The sequence below is a fragment of the Rhipicephalus microplus genome, chromosome 8, assembly GCF_043290135.1.
Source record: "Rhipicephalus microplus isolate Deutch F79 chromosome 8, USDA_Rmic, whole genome shotgun sequence".
In the NCBI taxonomy this organism is placed as follows: domain Eukaryota; kingdom Metazoa; phylum Arthropoda; class Arachnida; order Ixodida; family Ixodidae; genus Rhipicephalus; species Rhipicephalus microplus.
In genome coordinates, this window is record NC_134707.1 from 95,714,918 (window position 1) to 95,734,366 (window position 19,449).

The 19,449-nt window shown below is 42.3% G+C and overlaps 2 protein-coding genes and 1 long non-coding RNA gene across 3 annotated transcripts; 2 read left to right on the top strand and 1 right to left on the bottom strand.

Moving 5' to 3' along the window:
* The first annotated feature begins 983 nt into the window (after positions 1 to 983).
* LOC119165119 (uncharacterized) lies at positions 984 to 3,574 on the top strand. The gene is made up of 2 exons (XM_037417308.2): positions 984 to 1,251; positions 2,153 to 3,574. The coding sequence occupies exons 1-2, from the start codon at positions 1,046 to 1,048 to the stop codon at positions 2,859 to 2,861; spliced, it is 915 nt and encodes a 304-aa protein (XP_037273205.2). The 5' UTR covers positions 984 to 1,045; the 3' UTR covers positions 2,862 to 3,574.
* A 216-nt stretch (positions 3,575 to 3,790) lies between these two features.
* LOC119165120 (uncharacterized) lies at positions 3,791 to 6,732 on the bottom strand. The gene is made up of 2 exons (XM_037417309.2): positions 6,122 to 6,732; positions 3,791 to 4,742 (listed from the first exon to the last, which is right to left on the bottom strand). The coding sequence occupies exons 1-2, from the start codon at positions 6,221 to 6,223 to the stop codon at positions 3,813 to 3,815; spliced, it is 1,032 nt and encodes a 343-aa protein (XP_037273206.2). The 5' UTR covers positions 6,224 to 6,732; the 3' UTR covers positions 3,791 to 3,812.
* An 11,363-nt stretch (positions 6,733 to 18,095) lies between these two features.
* On the top strand, positions 18,096 to 19,233 carry LOC142768672 (uncharacterized). Its single transcript, XR_012885383.1, has 2 exons — positions 18,096 to 18,351; positions 18,916 to 19,233. It is a non-coding gene; the product is annotated as an uncharacterized LOC142768672 (long non-coding RNA).
* The last annotated feature ends 216 nt before the right edge of the window (positions 19,234 to 19,449 follow it).

Consider the following 19,449-nt stretch of genomic DNA (forward strand, 5'->3'; position numbering starts at 1 on the left):
CATGCTGTCACACGAAAACAAATTAGGCAAAAAAAAAGATAACTTCAAGGGCTCGTTTTTCGGTAGAAACAATAATAATGAGAACTAAATTCAATGTGAATGAACTTGTCAATATTAATGAACTGTTCTCATTAACATTGGCAAAGAGAAATGTCATTTTAAAATATCGACCATGAGCTTAGCTCTCCTGAGCACCGACAAAAGAAATGAAAATCTGTGAAAACTAATTGCAAGTAGCCTAAAAATAATTTTTTATTGATAGTATGTGCTCCTACAATATAAATACAGCTATACACAACTTGCCACAGCTTCACGACAGAAACGAGGTAGTGGCAGAGGGAGTGGTCAGAAAAATAATTAAGTGTAAGAGCACAACTGATATGTAGAAACACATAATGGTGCTTATCACTGATGCACGAATGGTCGTGTATAGAGCTGGGTCGTTTTGAGATTTTCAAAAGCATTCTTTCAGACTACCATGCAGATTACGCCTCAATTGTAGTGCTACATAAGACACAACTTATGGACCAGCTTTAATGAATAAGAAGATTATAGGTTAAACAAATGCTTTAAAATATATCATATCGTGGCTGCATGGACGCATACAAGCTATGTAAAGCGCAATAAAGTGAGGACGCACGAGCTTCTCTTGATGCTTCAGTTCTACATAGATGCTTCAACTGTGCTGCAAAGAAATTTAACCAATGTCTGTGTGTGCAACATTGTCCATTTTAAACTATCTATATGTATATATAAAATTCCTACTGCGAGTTAAGCTACGTAGCACTCCATACCTCTTTCTTTTATTAAGGGCAATTTTTCAAACAATCAACATTATTCATTTTCTGTCTGATGACTTCGTGCCCGCAATTCTTGGTTTGGCTCGATCACAATAGACCATATGCGAAATTGCTTTGTGCTCTGGCAACACTGTGTACTTCGACCCCGCCGCCATTTTAATGTGGGCGAGCGGTCGACGGAAACGCGTTCGCTAGTACGGCCGTACGACTTCTGAACACCTGCTTCACTGCGCTGAGCTACTGCGATGGCCACAGCAAGACGTTTCCCAGTGCCCGAACATGTGATGTGGACAAACTGTTTAGAAAACTTGCCGCATATATCGAACGACACTGTAGCGGACCTAATAAACCAGGCGCCGACGTCATCCAAGCAGCAAACAAAATCTTATGCCTTCGCCGTGGAAGCGTACACCTTGCCGTCGTCGGTTGTGACCAACGCCTGTGACACAAGGTAGGTAAGCGACGTTTTGTGTAACCTTCTGAAAGCATGCAGTGCTTTTCCTTTTGGAGCAACGTACAAATAGTGCCGCCAATGTTAACGTCGTGCGGGCGTTCTCGGCGAGGTCGGTCATGTCACTGCGTGTTTCTTTCACTACGCGTGCTCACGTGCTTGGATAACTTGTCATTATGGCTTGGCAAGAGGAGGCTATGGTTTGGCGTTTATTTTTAGCACGTCCGATCAGCAGGCGTGATCGCGCAGCGACTTCGCAGCTCTTCCGGTGGTGCAGTGTGCATGCCTTGAAGGACATCGCTCGTACTATCAAAACAGTTTTTTGCGCAAACAAATTTCGCGTCCGCACGTATGCATTACTGGTGTAATATTAATGTGCTGCCTTTACGAATGCGCATGCTGCTTTGTATAAAACACGACGTACGCTAATTTGTTCACTAAACATTTAGACTAAACGGGTCTACAAGGACAGCTAGAAAGAACGGAACTGATCCACCGCAAGTGTCAACGTAAGTTAACAGTGGGACTCCTTAAAAACCTGATTCATTCAGTGCATGTTGGTTTGGAGATTTTTCAGCAGCATTGGCATGTGGTTTTACAACTCGTCAATAAAAAGCAGTGTTTTTTTATGTTCCACTAGAGGTTGTTCACATCGAATCACTTCATGCAGGTTTTGTATTATTGCACTGTAACGTCAGCTGCGCAGGGGTTTTCCCGAATGACATAGTCATTACTTTGTGGAGAGTAGGTTGCATAACCTTGTTGTTTGCATAAAGCTGTCATGGCAAGTGCCACGACAGCTTTATTCGTACTTGTGATTTGGCACTCGGTAAAAAGATGACAAACTCGACTGTGTGCAGCTTACAAAGTTCTTTTTTTGTTGTTGTTGTTGCTCTTACAGTCTCGGGATTGTCTATGCACGTGCCACGTGCTACCGAAGCCAGAAGAAGAGTGGGCAGCCGTACAAAGTCAGCTTGGCTTTGAAAAGCGACAGTGGAGCAGTGGCAGATTCCACTTGTGAGTGCCCCGCTGGGGCTGGTGGTGCCTGCAGCCACATTCTTGCGGCTCTGCGCCTAATTGTTCTGCTGAAGCAGAAGGGCTTCAAAGAGGCACCACCAGAGCTTTCATGCACCGAGTTGCCGCAGCAATGGAGGCGCCCCCGACGACAAGGCATCAGGCCTATGGCCGTGCAGAACGTGGACTGGCGGAGTCCACGTGAGGGTGGCATGGGCATGCCAATGCCCGTGCAACTTTTTGATGCGCGGGCTGAGGAGCAAAAGGAGCAGCAACACCTTGAAGCGATCCATAGCCTGGCAGAGGACCTCCAGAGCCTCGGGACCTTCGACTTTGCTGCCATTCTCCTTGCTGCTGGGGGGCCGTCAGTGGACACAAAGCTTGGGCCTGCGCCTGCGGGGTCTGCACTGTCGTACCAGCAGGCAAAACTCCCTGCAGGCTTCACTACGTGGATGTCACCCAGCATTTCGCAAGGGGCAGCCACCGTGACACCAGTGTCAGCTTTGACTCTGTTTAGTGACGGAGCCTCACAGCCACCCTTGCCCGGCAGATTCACGGCTGAAGGATGGAGGGTGTTGACTGTAAGTGCAGTATAGAAAAGATACTTCTCTCTGCACTGGTGGAGTGTGTACCATTGATGCTTTTAACTGATTAGGTGGACATAGATGTAGAGCACATTCAGCCTAGAAATATTCTTATGCAGTCCTCTGTAAAAAGAGAAAAGGAGAAAATTATGAATGCCCTATTTGCTTCCACCAAATGTTACAAATGCCAAGACAATGGCCCCAGTGATGATAGTGGTTAAGCAATTTTAAACTACAGGCAAACCCAGCACTAATGCTGTGCTTTATTTTATCAGTGCAGATCATTGCTTTATGTTCTACGCTTTGAAGGATGTTAAGCTGTGTGGTTATTAAACAGTCTCACTCATATGTGCTTCTACAGGCTAACATTTGCTATTTGCTAGCTTTACCACCCAATATCCGTATTTTGATTCATTTCAATGCATCAGTGTAGTGTAAACCAAGACTTACACTTAATCGAACTTGGGGCCACTGTCGATTGCATGTCCTCTGATTTTGTCAAACCTGCATTATAACAATAGAGTTTTAGAATAGGGATGACCGGGCGCTAACGCTGCGGCGGCAGGTGGTGGAGCCCGACTCAGGTGCGCATTCATTCTGTGGTGCAAACACCGATGCCTCGGTTGGGGTGTGTGCCACTCTCAAGCCCAAATCTCTAGCTACTTTTGCGAGGACGACAAACACCCCGTTGTTTTTTTGTTTTTTTTCTTCAAGTCTAAAAACCACTCCTAATCACACACTCTCTGTCTGAGCTGGATCCTGTGAAAAGCTCTGACACAAAGGCGACAAGGCCATTAGGCAGGACGCCGATGAGTCCCTTGAATGTGTTGCTCGACTTGTATGGGGAGTACGTTGTAGACTGTAGGGACAAGGATGATGGCACCTCGCACTGTATTTCCGTGGCGTCCAGGATTACTCGAGTCGATGAATACTTTTCCTTAAACTCGGGTGGCATTGTAGCATCTACAATTCTTCTGGAGCCCACAGAGGTAACAGGCCTAGTTTGGCATACAGGAAGTTAATCCACGATGTGCATATTCTTGACACAGTTGACTGGGCAATGCAGAACCTGTGAGCCAAATCATCTTCAAACAGGCCGAGGCGCAGTCGGACTAGCACCAAAAACAGCTCATTTTCCGTGCTTAGTTTTCTCTTCCGCCCTCGCGATGATCTGGGTTCACTGCTTTCTGTACGTTCTGAACGTAGAACATTGCACCCGTCATCACCGGGGTTCAAGTAGACCAGAAGTTTCTTGAAATGGTTGTAGCTTGGCAGCCCAGTGTAAAATAGCATGTCTTCGTCGCAGTCCTTGAACCGTTCCACTGTGAAGGGAGCCGTTCGTTCTCTTTCAGCAGCAAGTTGGCAACTCAAGGACACCTTTTCGAAGCCCAGTTGCCCGATGATTCCTTTTGCAGCAACAAGCTGCTCCTTGATTTGGCAAAGCTCGTCTCGGAGCCGCGCGATTTCGTTGTTTTTCTGTTTTATCGTTTCGGCCAAATGTGCATTTTCACCTTCAAGTGAGCTGTTGAGCCTAGTGGGTTTCTCTAGACCTACCGGTGCTGCCTTCACTTCATCTGGGCTATGCATAAGCTCATCGCCTAGCACTCCTGGGCCTAGAACCGGGTTTTGGCTTCTTACTTGTGGTGAAGCACGTGGCTTTGGGGGCTTCCGTTCTTTCTTTTCCTTGGAAAAAGCAAAAACTGACGGAACTGCCGAGTCCCGAAGGAGGCTGCGGCCACTCACAACGCTAGGTATAAAGTCCGATGACCTAAAATGCTTCGAGCCGACCTTCGTTGACTTGCCGACTTGAAATTCCGGGCCTTCATCCCTCTTGATCGCAACAATCCACTTCTTGTATATCATTGCATCTTTCGGAAAGCGGTGGAAGAATACCTACAAGATATAAGCAAACAAACATTCAGTGCGACGTCATGAGCTAGGTTTCTCTTAGCTGTTTGATTGTTGTTTACAAACACAGGCACTATCACAAATTCATCTCACAAAGAATAGAAATCACAATAATACGTGCATTGCAGGACTAATGATGCACTTGTAATGTGACCCACCCCCCTCAGTTTTTTCTGCGCACACTCCCCTTTTCTAGCAGCCTTTCCTAGATATGGCCCTTCACAGCAAGCCTTAAGAGGCATTAGTAACTTGTGGACACTGGGGGAATTTAAATCAGTTATTTTTTATCTCCAGGTAGCTTCAAAGGTTTCTATGATCTGCGAGTCTAAGGCAGCCAAAAGGCAGAATACCGTACAACTAAGTTATGGCTGCCTCCACAGCTGTATGTTTGATAATGCAACATGAAACATTTTTCAGGTGAGGTGAGTTGCAACACAACCAAACAGCTGCAACACAACTGAGCCGAAGAGACTAAAATGCAGAAAATGAATCCCGTCTCACGAATAAATGGAACTGCCGCGCTCTGAACTCATGCAGAACGTCATTCAGTCAAGCCCTGGCGATACTCATGGTGCCAGTTTTCCAAACCTACGGCAGCGCGCCCCGCCATCTTTTCAATTTTATTTCGTTGGTAAAGGAATATCGGTGAGAGAGGACTGAATGGAAAAGTTGCGTCCGCGCACGTTGGGGGAACTGAAGTTAAGCGCCTGAGCAGATACTTTTCTGTTCGAAAGTGGGCATAGCCCTCATCTTCCGAATGACAGTTTTATTGCTGCGCGGTGACCGTACTTGGGGACACAACGGAGTCTGAACGCGGACAAGCAACCGAGTTGCCTTTCTAGGATGCGTGTACGGCATGTTACTCGGAGTAGCGGAAGCACTACACGTCTCTGTGCGCAATCACTTTCAAAAATAACATTTATACGTCGTCTACCTACATGGTGTAATCTCATCACAAAACAGCCCGTCCTAACAATTCGGTTCTATCACACTAGTTGCCCCAACAGCAGCGGCGCACTCTCCACTCGACTGCAGAGAATCACCGGGGCTCTTCGATTTACCATCTCGGACTCGCCGCGGGTAGTCCGAGGATTCCCCGAAGCCATAGGGAAATTCGAATGCCGGACAGCTTCTCGGCGAGTCCGAGGCGGTAAATCGAAGAGCACCACTGTCGTGGAGAGGGCCGACGTAGTGAAAACACCTAGCCGCAAAGCTGACAAACCTATAAAAACACGGCCTGTCTGAGTAACACAGAAAAATGGTTAGTCCTGCATTGCTCTCGTGCAGCCCGTGCACCGCGGAGATTCATGCAACCTAGAATGTGCACATAAAGCTTCTGCACGCCATACCCTGTTTTGCATTTAAATGATCGTTGCAAAAACGTAATTCATGCCATATACCTTTCTCCCATCGCTGTCTGTGACTCCGCGCTGCTTGCACAGCGGTACACAGCAGTGTACTGGCATTTCGCCAGCAAAAAAAAAAATCTGACTGCGACAGTCGAAGCGCGTACATTCCGTGGTACGCTCGCATGCGGGTCGCCCGTGCGTAGTGGTCGAGCCTCGCCAGCATCAAAATGGCGGATAGGGTACCTGCTGCGTTCACTAGATGGCGCTGTTAATTTCGCATATTGCCTATTGTGCAGCCCTTATTTTGGAGGAATCAAAAAACATCAACCAAAATATATTTTGAAACTGCTTCTAGGTGATATTGCCTTTCCTGAACTGCCACAGCTTGAGATGAGTCATATAGCAAGTCTCGCGCATACCTAGGGCCTACCCTTGAAGAAACTGGTCTGGCTGTGAAATGCTCAGTTTTTTCACAAATAAATTTTTTGGTTTGAGTTTTCTCACTTCTCGAGTCCCTTCACAATCAAGCAGACCCATTGTTCCCCTTAGTCCTTAATTTTGTTATATTATGAAATAAATAAAAAAAATTAATAATGAAAATAAAAATACTAATAACTCTTGCGCAAAAAACACAGTCCCACATACGTACTTGAAAGCAATATTGCTTTTATTTTGTTTTAGAACCTAAGGCATTAGAAAAGATAGCAGTACAATAAAAACGTTGAAAAAAAAACAAAAGAAAGTAAACTTGGTGGGACTCGAACCTGAGCCACTTAGTTGTGCTCGCGTACGTGATCTGAGTGCTTTAACTTGCTAAGCTATTCGCGCTGAAGGTAGCACGTGAGTTTAAGTTATGTATATAAGTTTGCTTTTTACACGCTATGTGTTGGCATATTTATGTACGATATGCGATCGTATCTATTGTTGTGTGCAAATGTTTTGGGATTGTATATACGTCACATGCTTTTCGCATGTCTTTCAACTATAGATTGCTGCCCCGCCGCGGATGAAAACAAGTATTTTTACACCCACACACAAGCTTGAGCAGTTGAAGGTTGTTACCCGGGGCTCTCTTGCGAATGAGTTGGCCACCACAGGGAATTAGAGTGATACGCCATTAATCCCTGCATCTAGCTGTATTCCACTTAGTAGCTCTATCGATTGATGACAAATCGAGCGCGGGGCGCGACGCTATTGCGCACGACCATGCCTCGCGTAGCGGCGACATCAGCTGATTGCGCCGGCCGGCTTGCTTCGATTTGCTTCAGAGCAAAGAAATGTCATACCTTGAAAGATTGCGTACTGCACTATGTCAAAATGCTACTGCTTTGTAGCCATCCTATGATTCATTGAGAATTGATAACTCTGATATCACTACTGTGGAGCTTTGCGTCAGCGACACGCACCGAACGTGAAACCGCACTACGTCTGTCGTAGAAGCAGTAGGAGGCTGTCGTCTGCTAGAACAAAAACAAAACAAAGACCTGCGAAAATATTCATAAGTTGTAACTTGTTTTTTGAATAACCGTTTATCGCTTTTAAAGTTATTTTGCCAGATAACATACATTTTTTTTAGTTTATAGCAGCGACAGATGTTTTTTTTATTTTTCTCACACAGATAGCTAAGTCAAATCCATTCACAGCTAAAGCCACATGTTGTTTGTCTTCTTTGTTTCTGTGGGCATGCCGTTTCGGTGCGTGCCTCATGTGTTCGCGCTGCTACACACGAGAGCATGAAATGTTAAATTTACGCAAGGAAGCGCCGTTCCTCGTTCGTGTGATGTGCTAAGATTGCGCCCTATTCCCGTGGTTGTCCGAGTGCGGATCAAGTGCGAGTCGTCCAAGGAATCAGCGGGTTGGGCGGGCGCTCGAAGGACTCCGAGGTGACGGCTGACGCCTGTGGTCGCTTCCCTCAGGACAGTGTGAAAGAAACTAAAGGTGAGGGGGACACTTTTTATGTAGACCAAGTATGCCACTCAGTGCAAGTGTGTGTTGCTGCACTCGAACGAGGCGTCGTGAAACGGCAACCTTACGTGCCTTTGCGAGTGCGGTTGCCGATTCGCTTTGACAACGCTAACGCCAGCAGAGCCATGGCGCATCGGCGCGGCCATACTGGAGCTAATTCGAGACAACTGCGGCAACATGCGTGTGTATGGTGATCGATTTTTTCATATGTGCATTGTAGTGAGGAAGACGCACACGGCGCTTGCTACGTTGTTGATTAAACGAAGCCTGCAGTGCCATTTGATGCAAAGCAGCATTTTGTTTACGTTCGCGGGCGATACAATTTGTAACTTGGCTCGATTCACCTAGCCAACTGCCTAAGTGGGTTGATTAGCATACGTTCACGGTAGAGCGTTATTATGCCCCTAAACAGTGGCGTTTGCTTGTTGAAAGATATAATGTGTGTGCCTAGTGTGGAGAGAGAGAGAGAGGTGTTCGTGCAATCTGCATGTTTACCTGCAAGACGCCTTTGCTTGTAACTATAATGTACCGGCCAGCACCTACATTGTACGCCTGACTTTGAAGAAAACTTGCATGCACAATGTGAGATTTTGTAATCTGCCAGAGTTGCTTTTTATGAAATATTACACTGCCAGCATGTTCAAAATATGTTTCGCTGCTGCGTGTCAGGGGTGCGGTTATCACGCTTTTGTGTAGTTGCTGATGCAAGCACTTATAGTTTTGATGCGTTAATATTTCTCATCTAACTCATCAGGTGTTTGGCTGTTTCATCACAAACAAGGCAAAGAGAGAAGGAAGACGGGTAATGACAGGACCAGTGCCGACTTTTGTTTGCAGGAGAATACCCATGTTGGTGTATTTATTGTGACAGCCTTTCTGTGTTGCTTTTTTGCCCAATTTATGCAACAACACAGTTGTCAGCAATATGAGAGAGAACACTGAAATTAGCTTTTAAAGATCATGGTTACTAAATGCCTAGTAACTCACAGCACAAAGTAACAACAAAAGACATCAGTATGATCAATGTGGATGAGTACAGTCTTGCATCTAAAAATTATATTGTGCAAAATGTTGCCTAAGTAAGAAACCTCTCTATGTTTGCAAATAGTGTGACGTCACTTCGAGCACCGTGCCAGCCATTCCCTCCCTCTGTGCAAGGGCTGGTTGGCAAGGAAGTTGTTTGTGACGTTCCTGATAGACCACTGAGATGTATGCGATTCTAAACCTGTAGCCTAATATATACGTAATCTTTTGTGCAGTTACATCGCTGCATCTGACACCTACAACTTATTTGCATATTTATATTGCTCCCTTAGGACCTAACACACAATCTTGTTTGCATTGTCACTTCATGAATATCGAGCGGTAAAGGTACTGAGTATATGTGAAACAAGAATCTCTGCTTATTACATGAAGAAATATGAGGCCTTCGATAAAACGAGTTATACCTTTATTGAGCTTGCGTACTCGTCGGGGCGATTCATACAGGCAGCTTCAGCAAATGGTATCTTCCAGCCCGGTGACCTTGCAATTTTTTTCTGCACACAGGGCAAACACCGAGATGTACCCACTCGCAGATGGTCAGGTCAAGTGCATATTTACCTTGACTAAAATGTCGAATCAAGTTTTTTCATCGACCGGTCCCTGCCATGAGTGCTAGTCTTCGCAAACAAGACACATTGTTATTGACACTGCACACACCACACTCCACAGTCGAACCGATATTCTCAATACCTTTCAATGCACACTACATGCCGCAATCAACAGTGCACATTTTTTAAGACTATGCCGCTGTTGCTCGCACAGGCCACCACGTGTGTTCACTTCTTCAAGATAAACAGACAGCGTGGCAAATATTTTACCACACAGTTTACCACACAGCTGGATGTTTGCTGACACATACTACAGCTAATGTCGACATTGTAACGTGAAGTGTAAACTTTGAAAAATTAAAACTTGCCCCAAACACCGCACGACTGTACCGGGCTGAGCCACCAGCGGGAGTGTTTTTCTAGCCACACCTTTTACATGTGCCAGTGACATCATGCTGTGACGTACCTCGGTAGGGGCCTATCGCTGCATACTTTATGTGAATGAGGGTGCTGTTAGTGAAAGCAGGCATTGTTGATTTCGTAACTTGTTCATGCCCAACTGGACATTCATTTGCGCAAGTTCTCTGACTTGTATTCAGGCGAACTTTTGTGTAATAAATTATACAGTTGGCAGTCTGTGCTTGCCCCATACAGTTGTTACTGGTGTTTCTTGTTGTTACTTTGCACTGCTCATTACTACTCACCTACACAAACTAGCCTATCTTGCCGCTGTTTTGGACAAGATGCAGCAGGCAAGTGCGATAATATTCATAACTCTAAATTCTCGAGCAAAATTTATCGTTTCATATTCAGTTAGTTGCATTCATATCAGTACATTATAAGAAATCATTGATTAAATATGAATCCGTGTTCCTTTACATAATGCTCACAACTTTTATATCAAATTGAATGGTGTTTATAAAAAACATGGGTTTTAGCTAAACTTCATGCTCTTTTATCGAAGAGCTGACAAAACGCTATTGCATGCTTACTTGCCATGAATTGGACTGTGTTCTAAATACATTGCAATTCTTCACCAGACTGCCAGTACACTTCACAATGGGGGAACATTTAATAACCATGGATTGATTAATTAAGAACGGAAGGAAAGAAGCGGCAGGCCAGGATACTTGATATTGGCATCCGTTTTGCTACCCAGCGCATTATCATGCAAACTTCCTATAGAGTGGTTATGCGTCTTGCATGTGTGTCTGTTAACCAAGAACTTTTGGTAGAACTATATTTATCTTACAAATGGTTGCAGGACTGTGGAGGCTGTAGGGCTGCTTAGGAATGGTGGAATCCCTGGACATGTGTTCAACCTTGCTGCATCAGCTCGTTGGTGTTTTCACGGCATCTTTACAGATGTGTTGGGTGAGTAAAGGAAGCAGGTTTCAACACAAGGAAAAGTATAATATGGCAGCACCTCTTGTGCGTGCCTTACATCCCAAGTATATCAAATATTTATCTTGCCTTGTGGCCTGTAATTTTTAAAGAGACACTTCGTTTTGCTTTATATTTGAGTCTTGATGCTTAGACAGCAATGTATTTGTGTTTGACAGCAAGTGTTCTTGAACAAATAACTGATCTCAATAATGACAAAACACCCTTCATACTTGGTTCTTAGTATAAGCTAGCACCTATCTGTAGCAGATTCAATTATTCATTTTTTGCTGGGATGATTATGGGCAAGTAGCAAAGGCAAGTTCAGATTGGAGTGGTCGGTGACGTCTGTTTAGGCTCTGCCATATTGCTTTGCAACCAGAGTTACTTGTGGCCACATATACAATGAAGCCACATGACGTGCATTCTAAATGAGATTACCAGATCACATTTCACTGCATCTTAATATGTGCCAAACAAATGCAGATATCATTAGCTTGCCACTATAAAGGGATCCTAAACCAACACAAGGTTGAAATTTAGTCGTGGTGTTGCAGCGGTGTATGACTATACAATAAATACATAGCCGTGATAATTTGTCTATATGTTGTCGCAATAGTAATGTTACACACATTGTACGATACAAAAGAGGTCCTCGCTTATTTCGCTTTTTTTCGCTATGCTTCTTTCTTGTCTCTTCTTGCCATGTGCTCCTCCTCACTGTACAAGGAGCAAGAGCAGTGGGCATACAAACACGTATTTAAAAAAATGTTGTAAGGTGAGCACTGAGAAGCTGAACACTTCCAAAAGGCTCAAAGAGGTAAAGGTATTGTTTCTAGCTACTTTTTGGGCACCCATAGCTAGTTGTGCTGGTGCAGTTAAAAAATAAGTTAAATGTTAAAAATTAATTGGAGATGGTTTGGCAGCCATAATTGCAGTTACATACAGAACTAGGTTTCAATGCCTAAGCAAAATCTGTTTACTCTAAATCAATCCTAATGATATCTGAAATTCAGGAAATATTCACAGAAAAGCTCTGGAAAAGGCTAAGTGGTTGCCCGTTGAATGTGAAGGAGATACCCTTCTTCTAAAAGGTCAATAGACAGTCTAGTAGTCTCGATATTACATGCACTATAAATTATTCTGGTGTGGTGCTTTTCATGCATGTTATAATGACAGGGGTTTTTAATAGAACTGTTGTCACTTTGCCCTGCATTGCTGAAATTGTTCACATAGTTATAATACATGAATCACTTTATGCCTTTTAATTTTATGCAGAAGGTTTGCTTACCCAGTCGGTTTAACTTTATATGGAAAAAATCATAAATGCTCTGAAATTTTTTTTACTATACAGCAGGTTTATTTTTAAAATACGCGACCATTGATGTGAACGCAGTTGGTGGCGTGCTTGATTAATCCTTCACTATCACCACTCTAACTACACCTACTACAGTGCATAGTGTGACAAAAGTAATGTTACCTAACATTACTGGCAGCATACACTTTTATGTCTCAAAATGTGTTAAAAAGCCTGGTAAAAATGTGTGTACGTTTTTTTTCGCTCTAACTAAATATTCTGGTCTACTCAAAGTAGCTGCCGCTCTTTTAAGGTCCTCAAACTATTAGGTGTTCAAAAGAAGTATCAATGCCATATCTTTCTTTGTCAGCCTACTCACCACTCTAATAATGGGAATTACCCGACAACATTACCCAGTAAAATATAGGGATGTTATAAAAAGTATTGTCAATTCAATTGTCAAAAAACGTTGCCAAGTTACGTTTTTGTTCACTTTTCTTTTCATAATTTTGTTAAAGTTACTTATGACAACATCCCCTATAGTTTGTTTGGCATCATTTTCTGCTAGTTTTCATTATAATGTGTTCAACAAAGACAACAAACCCTTAAATTTATAGTTCTTTCCTTTACTCATAAATCTGAAACAGTGAATCTCAGTAATCTTAGCGGTGTGTGACTTGTTTTTTTTTTATCAGTTGTGCATGTGTTCAAGTACATGCATTTAGGTGGGAGGGCAAACTATTGTCTCCTCCTGTGACTAGCAGATTTTCTGAGAACGGACAGATGCATAATGCTGCCAAAGAAGTATAGGGATATTGGAAGTAATTGTAACGTAATTGCAATCGTAATGTAATTGCCAGTAGGCAAAAAAAGGTGTCCCACACTCGCCATAATGGTAACAGGCAGCGCTGATTGACTCTTCCATGTATAAATGCACATATATACCGTACAAAATGGAAGAGGGATAGCCGCCATGGTAGCTCAGTTGATAGAGCATCGGACATGTTATTCGAAGTTCGCAGGCTCGGTCCCTGTACAGGGCAGGTTATCTTTTTTTTCCTGCCCCGCCACGGTGGTCTAGTGGCTAAGGTATCCGGCTGCTGACCTGCAGGTCGCGGGTTCGAATCCCGGCTGTGGCGGCTGCAATTTCGATGGAGGCGGAAATGTTGTAGGCCCGTTTACTCAGATTTGGGTGCACGTTAAAGAACCCCAGGTGGTCAAAATTTCCGGAGCCTTCCACTACGGCGTCTCTCATAATCGTATGGTGGTTTTGGGACGTTAAACCCTACAAATCAATCAATATCTTTTTTCCTTCTACTTTTCTTTCTTCACAATTACAACACTTCTATTCTTCTTGAAGATTTTCTGGTGTAAAAAAGGTACCTTATAATCTGAAGAGGCAAACAGAATGTGCCAGTGTACGAGTTAGCTCTTGTAGTGGTTACAAGTAAGATATGTTATGAAGAATAAATCATTCTGCCACTTGCCTAAAGAATGGCTACAGGACATGGCGCTGGATGCACTTTGTTATTTTTGAATCAAGCTATCTTGTATTCTATTTTTATAAATTACATGGGATACACATGACGGTATCACACACTTTAACGCCACAAAGATTATGCAGCGAACAATGTTATAAATGCGAAATTGCATAAGGATAATGTGAAAACTGCACCCTCAACGAGAATGTACAGAAAGCACAGGGTGCAGGCGTCATTCCTTCTGCCCGTGCTTTTCAAGTGCGAGCTGTTTTCACCTCGTTCTGACCAACTAAATAGATTGATATGTGTTGTTATAGTGCAAGAGGATGCTCCACGGAAAACTAGGTTTTCTCAAAGTCTGTGTGTGTCTTTCAACCTATATGGTGCCCGGTTCAAGAGTTCATGCAGACCAGATCGTGTAAAACAGGACCGTGTAAAATGGACCGTGTAAATAAAATAAAATGGACCATGTAAATAAACAGGATCGTGTAAAATGTCGTTTTCGTGTGCAACTGTAGTTGTGGTTGTGCTGAATGACCTTTCTTTATATACACTACATAACAAACTTGCTTCTTTAGAGTCGAGTGCATCTTCGGATCGATTGTAAATGTTTGCATATGCGAGGCCTTAAGTTTTATAAGAAATTCCTCAGTGTGCCACGAAGAAATGTGTGTTCAGCGAAAGTTTGTATATCATTATATACAACTTTTAAAGCCTCGTCTACAACTTTATGCAGGTTGACCTTGAGCAGAAAACGAGGAGCGGCAGCAGCCCCCAGAAAAGAGCAAGCACCCTCCAAGCTCCCGAAGCTCTCTTCGACAGGAACAGCAAGGTCACTGTGTGGCATTGAAAACCATTGCAAGGAGTGCCTTATCAGTACACTGTGCTGCTCTTTCATCGCAGAAGACGAAGTTCACCACTCCAAAGGAACTTCACGCTGTGTATTGTGAGTGCTTCAGTGGTTTTGTTTTTGTCCAGCCAGCAGTTAAGAAATCATGTGTGAGATTCAGCCAGGATGGCTAGAGGGAGTCGGGCAGGCATGTTTGGACATTTGTCTAGCCAAGTAGTGCCAATTTTCGCACTGGTCCTGTTGGAGTTACTACCACAATCACAGAAGCTACGTCACCTCTCTAAATGTACAGATGTGTCTTGGAAGATTAGCTGCATTAGGTTTTTCTATAACTGATAGCTGCCAACATTCTTCATTATACAGGAGTTTTGTTCCTCACTCATGGGTGTAAAGCCCTCTACAGAAAAATTGCAACACGTCTACTTCCAGAAGACTCCAAGGCCCTACTAGTAGGTTTTTTCGGCTTGTATTATAAGCACCTCGTTTGGAGTACATGAACATTTTATAAACATGTACAGCAAAAATTTTGAGTGGCTGGTCGCTTTGTCGTTATCTTGTTCCTCGCAGTATTCTTAAGCATGTTTTGCATTACGTTGTCAATCTGGTTCATGTGAATACAAGACATTACGAAGTTTCAGGCTACAGTATAAAAAGCCTGGAAGCAAGCTATCAATATTTTTTAAACAGAGTTGCTTAATCTGATACATGATACATCACTAAACTTTCGTGCGTATTCATCAATGTAAGCTCGTCTTAGTGTTATCCAAAATGAAGACGTGAGTCGACAGATGGAAACATCTAGTGGGGTAATCAGGGTGAACAGTAGAAGTGCTTCAGACAGGCTGGCCGATGTTACGATAGGAGGACCTATTTTTTAGAAGTCACCTTGTCATCCTTGGCGTGTTAGTTTAAATGGGGTCAGTAATGACATCATGTTTTGGTATAGGCGTGTGTGCCTGTTGGAAATGTTTGTCTGAAAAAAAAACCTTTAACGCAGAAGAGTGCAGCCCTTGCTTTTTTTCAAGTTAGGTTGCGCTGATACAAAGTCTTCTCCTGTCGGAGGCTGGGGGTAAGGAAAGCAAAAAAGATAAATGATAGAAAAGAAGAAAAAAGAAGAAAGAAAAGGGGAATGCAAAGTAAAAGTAGTGCTACACTGCTCCTACTTTGCATCCCCCCTTTTCTTCTTTTTTCCCTTGTTTTCTTTTTTCACCTTTTTTGTTACATTTGCATTGTCCCATCTAGTGCATGAATCAATGACACATAGCTTTGCTATAGCAAAGATGCCTATGTGGTGTTGGATTGAACAGTGCATTGTACTTCATTTAGTTTTTTACAGACTGATCAGTCGTGCAATAAGTGCTTCTTGTCTATCACCACACATGTTCAATTGAAAAGTTTGTGCTTGGCTCTTAGTATGCTGGTATATATCTAGTGTCTTGGACTACTCAAAATGAATGTTATTTTGCTGCTGTTTATGGTAATGAATTTATCCAACATGAAAATATCTTGCCTTGTGAGCTTTGTCGGACCTGCCTTTCTTTTTTCCTTTCCATGCAGGCATTGTATGTGAGAGAGGCAGTAACCGAGAGGTGATAGCTTGAGCTTCGGAAGAATAAATGCTGGCAGTGAGGCAATTACGCATCAAACACCCCAGCCATTTTGCCAACCATCCTAAATGTGTTTTGAAAAAAATATTGTGCTCGTTTACTGTATTTTTCTGAAAACAGCAAAATGCTGAAGTATATCGCAGAGAACAAAATATTAGGCAACGTTGGTGCCTTCTGGACTTCCCAGGATGACGTCTGGGTGTTGTTTGTAAAAAGTAAAGTGTTTCAAAAATACTGCCTCTTCTACACCAAATTCGGTCTTGGTATTAAGTAAAGGTGATTGTGTGTAGTGCATGAAGCTCAGTAATATTAGTGCAATTTTTTCGCCACATCAAAAGCAAGGAAGCAGTTCTCTTTATATGGCAAGTTATATGATTACACTTTGTCTTAAAGTAAAAATGAATTTTTGAAGTTTTCTTATGATGGCTGTTTTCTGCATTTGATGTACGACAGCTTCCGTTCCGAAGTTCCCCATGGCCCTCAATAGGAGACTTCGAAAATCATTTTTCTCATTTAAACAAAAATTGTAATGATAACGCTTGCCATGTAACAAGAACTGTTTATTTGCTTTCAACTCACATAAAAAAGTAATTTTCAATTAGACAAACACACAGCTCAAATTGCATCTCAATGTGGACAAAAACAATTATATAGTGATATTTGTAATCTGGACCTAACATTATTTTGTTTCGTAAAATATAACTTCTGTGCAGTGAGTATTTGTGGCTCAAATATTCATACAAAATGCAGTATTGCCATACAAGAAATGCAAACGATAAACAGTTTGGCTGAATTCTTCAAAGCCTATGTAGCAGAAAAATTGCACTAATGTTACTTGACTTCAATTACTTTAAGAAGCATCTTTACTTAATATGTAGATCAAATTTGATATGGCAAGAAAAAGCGGTACTTTGAAATTTTTCTCACAAATAACACCCGCACGACATTCTGCGAAATTCTGAAGGTACCCACGTGACCACTACTCTTTTCTCTTCAAAACTTTTCTGCAAATAACTATTTTGAGAAGAGTAAATTACCATCATTATTTAAACTATACATCTGTGATGGTCGCCAGGCAGTATGGTTTGTATGTTTGGTGTAGAATGGCCAAGTGCAAAAAACAACAAATGGCTGAGCATCCTTTGACGCTCGGGCAATTTCGAAAGCATTTGTTTGTTAGCAGCAATTCAGTTAAGCCCTTGTCTTTATGCTTAGGCCCAGAAACAAAACACAAGTAACTAAAGTAGTCCTAAGATTCATGTAGTCTCACTGTTCCAAGGCTTGTGGAGCCTAATTTATTGCAAGCTTCACCATTTTTTAAAAATTCAGATTCAACCAACAGGTTTTGGAGGCACAGTGCATTTTCAGCTAACTTGTTTCACACCAGTTACTTAGATAAAAAGCGGAAAGTAGAGGTAAAAATACCATTTTAAAGGCATTGTAGGTAATAACAAAAAGGACTGCTATCTTTTTTTGTGTGGTGCTTTGCCTGAACGCTGTGCTTTTTGTGGTATAGTTCATTGTCTAGTGAACATAGGCCTTAAAAACTAACATTAGCCATGTTGAGGTCTATTTCTTGGTTATAGTCATAGTTGCCGTATTAGAAATATGACTTCAAACTTGATTGTTCTTTTGAAGATTTTTCTTTGCATAATGATATTTGAGAGTCTCAGTCAATTTAGTTATAAGAAACCGTGATGTCATAATAGGGTCACTTTTTGTAGGGTCGTTCAGTTCTACCTTACCTTTTACATTCCTAATAGAGCAGTTATTTTCAATATCGGTATTTAAAATGAAATGAGCATGCTGTATGTAGTAAAGTGTAAGCACTTACAGATAGCACATGCACCCATTTTTTCTGTTGGCAGTCTATTTCTGTTATTCGTGATTTATATGTGGGATTTCACGTCCGAAAACCACTATATGATTATGAGAGACGCCGTAGTGGAGGGCACTGGAAACTTCGACCACTTGGGGTTCTTTAACGTACACCCAAGTCTGAGCACACGTGCCTACAGCATTTCTGCCTCCATCGGAAATGGAGCCGGGGTTTGATACCGCGACATGCGGGTCAGCAGCCGAATTTCTGTTACTCTTGCTCCCCTATATGTGTGCAGTTCGGTTATAGTTATCTGGCTTGCACAGATTTTTAATGGCACCTGCCTGGTCCTGCTTGCTTTCATGGTGATTTTAACCTTCTTAAGTTGCATAGGTTTACCTCTCAAAATTGTTCAAGATGCCAATTTTGTGCACAAACTGTATAGTATAAAGGCAGCAGATGTACATGCACACACTATTAAATGAACATTGAGAGCTTTCACTGGCAGTTCCTAAAGTTTTACTGTGCAGGAAGCGTTTAAATCATAATTTCATAAGGACATATTCATCGATTATCTCTACCATTGAAAATCGTGACAACCTAGTTATATTCACTGTGATAAGCATGCTGTTTTTTTTGATTTGGCAGAACTAATTTATACACTCATTCCTTCTATTATTCACATATGCATAACATGAAGGATTGTGTGCCTTAAATTTTCAGTTTCATTCTGTGTGTTATATTTCTTGTGCATGTAAACTATTGTGCTAACACGTGTCTTTGACATTATTTGTGCCAATTATTTTCATTTTCAGGTACCTATGAAGGACACATAAGTTCTATCGCAGTGACCTTCGAAATTTACAGTGGTGCCGGAGCCTCAAGCAACATTTCGCCGATCTCCACAAGGCATTCATGAGATAAACACAGCGCCACACTTTCACAGTGCTATGATTATTATTTATGTTTAAACATTTCGTTCTAAATTTGCTGTTACATTGTGGCACCATCCTGTGGCTTAGGTGGAGCTCGTGAAATTGCGGTGCAGTCACCTCATTTGTGTACGATCAACACTGCAATGTCACTATTCACAGCTGGAGCATACAGACAAATAAAAAAACATATTGATTGTAGCAGGGCTGATGTTTATATTAATGCTTCTCTATTGATAATAATAACTTTATAAGTTCTTTAAGTCTTGCATAGAACATTGCATAAATGTGTTGCAATGTAACCACCATTTATTATCGCTAGCATGTTAATTTAGCAGTTTTGTAATGTATTTTATTTAAAAGGTAATTTTGCTTCTGCATCACGACAATTAGTAAGATGCCGATGATTCAATACCT